The sequence below is a fragment of the Nuphar pumila genome, chromosome 17, assembly GCF_984573655.1.
Source record: "Nuphar pumila chromosome 17, dmNupPumi1.hap1.1, whole genome shotgun sequence".
Lineage (NCBI taxonomy): Eukaryota > Viridiplantae > Streptophyta > Magnoliopsida > Nymphaeales > Nymphaeaceae > Nuphar > Nuphar pumila.
Genome location: NC_143265.1, coordinates 57639220 through 57646778, shown reverse-complemented (window position 1 = coordinate 57646778; position 7559 = coordinate 57639220). Strand labels below are relative to the sequence as shown.

General features: G+C 42.8%; 1 protein-coding gene across 1 annotated transcript; it reads right to left on the bottom strand.

Annotated features, from left to right (window-relative positions):
- Positions 1-3322: 3322 nt before the first annotated feature.
- On the bottom strand, positions 3323-5725 carry LOC149811988 (homeobox-leucine zipper protein ATHB-13-like). Its single transcript, XM_089993518.1, has 3 exons — positions 5500-5725; positions 5001-5377; positions 3323-3855 (listed from the first exon to the last, which is right to left on the bottom strand). The coding sequence occupies exons 1-3, from the start codon at positions 5645-5647 to the stop codon at positions 3484-3486; spliced, it is 897 nt and encodes a 298-aa protein (XP_089849644.1). The 5' UTR covers positions 5648-5725; the 3' UTR covers positions 3323-3483.
- Positions 5726-7559: the final 1834 nt, after the last annotated feature.

Here is a 7559-nt window from a genome sequence, read left to right as displayed (position 1 = left end):
ATGGTAATAACAAGTTGTAGGGTGAACTGGATAGCATCTTATTTATGAGATACTATGTATCTGTGTTTGTTCCCCTGATTACTCTAGAAAGGTGTTGTAGATGCAAGTTAAGGAAGAGTTAAAACTCCGAATGAGTTCAAAGCCTTCTAGGTGAGATGTTAGCAGTACATCTCAGGAGAAACCCACCTATGTGAGTGTGACTGTGTGGCCGCAGTTTAAGGAATTGAGTTATTCCTGAAGTCACTCATGAAATAGGATTCGGGTGCATGACCTTTAACGCGCCGCCCCTAAAGATTACAACCAGAACCTTTATCGTGTTGTTGCTAATAGACACTCCTACACCAAAGGTTCAAGTTCAAGACTTCAGTTCACTTCGTTCCTATGGGGGTAAAGTTAGTCAGCTAAGGTAGTGGTTCAAACCGGAAGGTACCATTACTGAAAGCATGATATGTCCTGCTGCAGATTGTCTCATCTTGCATTTTGGTTTCCTCCTGTTTCATTCTTTGAATTTGTGGGGGAATGTTAGGTGTAAGAAGGGTGGGGTGAGAGAGTTCAAATATAAAACATGGGTTGTTTTCCTTCCTTTTGGAAAAAGTTGGTTTTGATGACGTGGAATAGTCTCATATTGATGGTGTTTGAGTTTGTTGTGGGCTTTATAACCCACATGTAAACTCTTACACTTGTTCCTAAGAACAAGGGGTTGGGATGAATACCACACATGCGTACGCGCGCCTGCCCGCCGTGCCGTGCCGAGCCGAGCTAGGCACATGCTCAGGTTCGAGTTCGGATAATTGGCCCTTTAGGGCCATATCCAATCAAGACCAAAGTATCTTTTTGCTCAAAGTTTATGTGGATATTTGGATTCTTTAATGGGATATGAGAAATGATAACGGGTCATGACTCCTCATAGTTCATGCCCGTTATAGCTCTTTGGATTCCGTTAACAGATCTCGACTCTTCGATTTCCGTTAATGGGTCACGTCTCCTCGGATTCCGTAACGGGTTCCTTCCACGCATTGTAACCGTTCGTGGGTTATAAAAGCGTGGTTAGGGGCTGGGGTTACGTATATCCTAGACGGTCAGAATTCTGAAGAAAGGCTTTGCGTTTTCTCATTCCCTGTTGCTCTCTCTCTCTCTCTCTCTTGAGTTGTCCCGAAAGAGGTTTTTCTGCAACATTGGTTCTTAGAGGTTGTTTTTGAAGGACGATCCGTCAGAGTATACCGTTCTGATCGTCGAGGCTATTGTATCCTGGGAGAAGGACGCTGAACCCTATTTGCACTGTATGTGGGGGCGAATCTTCTCTAAGGGGAGTACTTTTTATACGCCTTAGCCTTTTACACAGTATTACCATGTATATGTTGTTTTTATTGTATTCTTTGCATCTGTTTGTTCATATGTTGCTGTCTAGATTTTGGTCTGACGCGAAAACTGCCATGCTTGCTCCCTGTTATTGTTTCGATCGACTGTCAATCATGATTTCAATACTGTTGCATTTCCTGCTTTATGTCATGATGTTGATTGTGAAACTGCGTGATCCAAAAAATGATCCAACAAGGGGTGCTCCCTCCTTTGCCTTGCTCCTCTTCTCATGGCGGCACTGCTAGCAACCCCTAGTTGCTAGCCATTGAGACAGAGGGACAACCTCTATCTCTCGCCTCCTCTTTTCTTAGGGTTGGAGATGGTGGTGGCTGAGACAGAGGGTGTTGCCCTCAATCTTGCCACCTCTCCTTTATGGTGGGGTGACACGGGTGGCTGAGACAGAGGGTGTCACCCTCTCTCTCGCCTCCCCTCTTCCACAATGGCGACACCGGCAACCAAGTGGTTGCTGACAGCTGAGATAGAGGTTGCCACCCTCTATCTCTCCTTCTGTCTCCCTTATTAGACAAATGCCGACAACCATGGTTGTTGGTTTTCTCTTCTCATAAAAAAACAATAAGAGTGAGGGGGTTACCTGTCGGTCATATATATATATATATATATATATATATATATATATATATATATATATATATATATATATATATATATATATATATATATATATATAATATTCTCTTACTCTCTCTCAAAATCTTTCTCTCTCACCTCTCTTTCTTTCTGATCGAATGGTGAAATAGAGAGATATGTGGTGTCTCTCTTAAGTAGAGAAACTCCTCCCCCCATTTCTCTTATCATGGGAGTCCCCCCTACATACTTGGGGGGCAACTTCCCACAACCCCACGAGATGAGGAAACCGCTTGGTTCCACCCCACCCCCCTCTCTCTCTCTTTTTTTTTATTTCTATCGAAATATGACCCTGGTCACATTTGGAATGACCTTGCCCAGCCCAGTGGGCTCGAGCCCACCTAGCTCTGCTAGGTGTGGTTTTACACACACATATTACCCTTGTAGGGAAAGAACCCTTTAGTGAAAAACTCTAATTTGTTTTTCATGTTTCGTTTTTTTTGCATAGATGTGATCTACTTTGTGGTCTAGTAAATATTGGCCCTGGGATGTTGGATTTTCTAGGGGATGAAAATCAATATCTTATAATGTACTGATTTTAAACTTAAAAAACATTGTATTTTTATGTTAAAAAATACAATCCAAGGTTTGATTTATACTATTTTAACCATGCTTAATACACCTCTCCCTATGAGTTTCAACAGATGTGCAATCGCGGCCTTGATGGACGGCAAAAACGTATATTTCTCCGCATTTTTGCTTTGTAGCTATGGTCAAAACACCATCACTAAAAGCCCCAGTTTCACTGGGGCCTTTAGTGACTGACTACTGAAAATCGTTAAAGGTCCCATTTTCCATTGGGACATTTATCGGCGGTCAGAAACCGGCTAAAAATAAAAAAGAAAAGAAAACTCATTTTTTAGCTTTTTTACGCTTTTTTTTGTGGCCGTTCATCACAGGAGTTGGGCAGGTAGCTGCGCATCTACCAGAGAGAGAGAGAGAGACCGTCATAAATGCATGCAGCATGTGACACACTGTCTTTCCCTCTCTCTCGCTCTCTGGCATAGCTGTGCAAGGCACTATTGCGGTGTCATGGTGCGGGTCATCGCCTAGTTGTTTGTTCACTCATTGGAGTTTCCACTTTTATGGACGCAGTAGGATTTTAATTTCTATGCGTTGGGTGAAAAGCCAAAAAAAATATGGCAAGAACAGTTCTGCGTTTCAGATCTAAATAGTAAAAAAATTTGATTTCCATGAAAACGATGGAAGGATCCCCTCAGTTCCTCTTGGGCAAAGACAGTCTTACTGACGTCATACAAAATTGCATGCCAGATGAGAAAAAAATAGTTCAAACTCAAGCTTTTAATTTGCTGAAAAGTGAAGCATATGCTCTTGGAAGCAATTGCTTTCCTTCAATCATACTAGAATGCAATTGAAATGTTTTCCGTATATACCAACTAGAATTCAAGCAGGCCCAAGAGGAAGAAGGAAAAGAAGAGATGAGAGGCAGTTTATGGCAGAAAAAAATTAAGAATGGTCTCAGTGAAAACTGTGAGGGGAATGATCTGTCCAGGGCCAGAAGCCAGAGTGATCATCCATTGTGCAGAACATGTTGCAGAATTGTTCTTCATGAACCGTGTTTTCGTCGACAGCAGACGCGGTGGTGGCCATGAATTTCTGGGGTGGAAGGTCTGATCTTGAGGATCCTTGAAAGAACTGGACAACGTTTTCTGGCCTCATTGGAGGGTATATGGGTCTCATGGCATGTGGAGATAGTGGGCTGTCCACTGCTGCTTTGGATATGTCTAAGTTGAGATCGGAGCTGTTCTCACTTTTGATACTACATGATCCTTCGGTCTCCTTATTCAGGTTGATGGCTTCTGTATCTCTGCTCTTCTTCAGTACCATAATCTGTCAATTCAATCATCTAATTAATACACCATCCACAATATTCGGGCTTCTAGCAATATAATTCTTACTTTAGATTGCTTGATTTTCAAACAAGTCAAAAACATGAAACTCCAATCACATAACAATAACGGAAACAGTGATAATATCAATAATAAGAAACGGTTTAGATGATGTTTGTCCTCTTTTCAGACTGATCTTTCCTTTGCAATTCAAATTGACGGTGAAAAGAAAATTGTCAATGATGAAAAAACTGTTAGTCGTGATTGAAAATTTATGGCAAATAAGGAAAAGAAATAAAGGTTGGGAAGGGATTCTCACGGGCACCAAGAAATGTAAATTCAATCAGAAAAAGGAAGAGAGGATACCGTTCAGTGGATCTACTTAAGATGAATGGCCCAGATCCCACAAACACTATGAAGTTAAGTATGCAAATGTAAGAGTGACGCTAGGATGGTTGACCTTATAGTCAGTGTATATCTTTTGCACCTATTTTATATGATAAACATACAAATTGGAAGTTAGAAAACAAGGAAAACTGATTTGATAATCATTCCTGTCATGTTCTTTTTTTTCCTTTTCAAGCTCAAATCATTGGTAAGCATGTTCAGTACAGTAGTAGCAAGATTTTCTGTATTGCTTATTTTTCAATATTCAGGAATTGAAAAGAGAAAACGAACATAAATAGAAGCAATCGATCTAACAATGGTAGCAAGAATTTCTATATTGCTCATTTTCAATATTCGGGAGTTGGAAAAAGAAAAGAACAGAAATAGAAGCAACCGATCTAACAGACGATATTAAATCAGATAGTCAAAAGTATGAAGTTAAGCAGTGCCATAGTGCCAGTGACCCATCTCCAAATTGTATGTTATGAGATCCATCGGAATAAACTTTTACCAGAACGGTACTGAAGTCGGATTTTAAAAGGTGATAATCAAATTTTGTCAGAATTCCGATGTTACGCTACGCTTGCTAAAATATGACAGAGTGAGGAATGGAAGTCATCTCCTCGAGACTCATATTGCACCAGCTTCAAAAATGATTGAAAAAACAAACAAGGAACAGAAGTATATATATGTGCAGAGACCTCAATTGGTTTGTAGATCAAGTGGGAATGGTTGATGAAGATTTCAGTATGAGCTTACCTCAGATTGGAGTTTCTTGTTCTGGGCTTGGAGGATATCATTGTCCGCCTTGACTGATTCATACTGCCTCTTGAGGAGATCATAATCTTTCTCCAACTGCTTTGTCTTCCACCTTGCCCTCCTGTTCTGGAACCAAATGGCTATCTGCCTGGGCTGCAATCCCAGAGCCCTGGCGAGCTGCATCTTCCTCTCAGGTTCAAGCTTGTTGCCCATCTCAAAGTTCTTCTCCAGTGTCTTCACCTGCTCCATGTTGAGTCTCTTCTTCTTCTCTCCAGTTTGAGAGCAGTCGTCAGAGAGCTCATCATCACCGTTCATCTCTTCACACATCTCCAACCCTGAAAAGGACATAGATCTCTTCCCTAGGAATGATGCCACACCTGCACCTCATGCCCACAAGATAGAAAGTTAGATGAGAATTTGAAACACAGTATATACAGCAATACTTTGGAAAGTGGGTGTTGAGAGATTAAGGATAAAAGTAAAAGGAGGAGAAAATGACCATGAAAATCATGGGGTGTGCATGTGGGGATGATTGGAGTGAGATTTGTACGAGGGTGCGCCTCTTCATGGGATGATGATGATGGAGGAGGTTGGGGAGTTTGCAGCATGAAATTGGTGGGGAAGAATGCCATCCCAGTGCAACTCATGGTTCAAGCTTCATTCCCCATGAAAGCTTTGATTATTGGTGCAATCCCATGGTGAAGGAGAATTGAAAGAAGATTGAGAGGTCGGGTGAAAGAGGAGTTGGAAATCAACAATCAGATGAAACCCAAATTCAATAAAAAAAAAGAGAACGCTGGAGCCGATTAAAGCTGATTGGAGAAAAAGTTTTGGCGTTTATAAGAGAGAGAGAGAGAGAGAGAGAGAGAGAGAGAGAGAGAGAGAGTTTAGGGCCTTCTAATGGGACACAGATCAGGTCGTTCGTAGAATGACCTTAGGGTCATTCGACATCATTGACCGTCGATTTAAACCTGACGACGTTCACGTTTAGGGTTAACGGCATTTTACGCCATTAACGTTATTGCGTTAAAAAACAAACATCGGATGCTGCGCTGGAGGGTCTTGCCTTAAAAAAAAAAGAAAAATCTTTCAGGACAAAACAGGCCTCTCCGGTAACCGCTCGGGGCAACCCTGAGGGCCTTCCTCTGCCGTTGCCGGCTATTCTTTTCCGGTGATAGGACCTCGCCTCTACAAACTCACACCGCTGACCCGCACAATCCCTCTCGAACCATGTAGATGTACGTGAGCACCACCAAGTCAGCTGGTTAGGGATGGCAGTGGACCGAGGGAAAATGGGCCCCACCCAGCCTCATTTGGACAGGGGATGAAGGCCATGAAACGAGATGGAGGTTAAAATCAAAACCCGTGCAGGGATGGAGGCGGGCATGGACTTACGTTTTCCCCCCACCCCATCTCGATCCCCGCCTCACCCCGTCCTCAATCCTTCTTTAGGGATGGCCATGGACCGAGGGGAAACGGAGCCCTGCCCCATTTGGACCAGGGATAGAGAACATGAAACAGGGATGGAGGGGGGGAAGAAGGATAAAATCAAAACCCGTGCCAAGGTGGAGACCTTGTCCCCTGCCCCCGGCCCGGTCCACTGTCATCCCCACCGTTGGGGCCTATCTGTACTCACCGGAAGAGCACGAAGAGACCGTCGGGTCACGTCCTTGCTTTCTTGACGGCGTTGAAGAATGCCGTTAACCTTAAAAATGCTTGCCACATGGCAAGCATCGTCAGATTGAGATCGACGGTCCATGAAGAATGACCTAATCTGTGTCCCTTTCAGATAGACTCGTGGTTAACGAGAGTGAAAGGGGTGTGTCTTTTTCTTTCTCAATAGTGGGTCCGGATCCACCTTAGTAAAAAAGAAATAAAATATGAGAAACAAAAGCTACTGGGTTTTTCAGAGAGAGTTGAGATCTTGCTATGCGTGTTACTTTTCACCGAAAAGGTGGACGTTCTTTTCCTTTTTCATTTACATGATCTGAGAGAGAGAGAGAGAGAGAGAGAGAGAGAGAGAGAGAGAGAGAGAGAGAGATTGGTTATTTGTTTCACTGATGATATTAGCAAATGCTTTTCACTCGACGCTTTCATCTATTTGCATTTGCAGTAGGCAATATAGTATTTTAGAGAGAGAGAGAGAGGATGTGGGAATCTGGTGATGGGTCCTATGGGTGCAGGGCCTGCTACCTAACCACCTACAGGGATCATGCACCTGGCACCTGGTTCACTCAGCCATTATCTCCTCACATTGAAGAGACCATTCAAAACGAAAATTAAAATAAAATTTTTATATGGTGTTGGTTTTTGTCCGTGTTTCCTTCTGGCTGGCCCCATGGCCTGCCCACATGAAAATGGGCGTCAATGTCCCACATCTCTTCTCCCACCTTAAGACACTGCCTTTCTGAGTGAAAGCTGCCTTTCATCACCCCTTTCTGCAAAACTCTCATCCCCATTCATTTCAACAACAATTCCCAAGTCGCCTGCCAACTCTCTCTCACTCATCATTTCTCGTTTTTTGCCTTACAGGCATTGCTTTTATCACTTTCCTTTTTC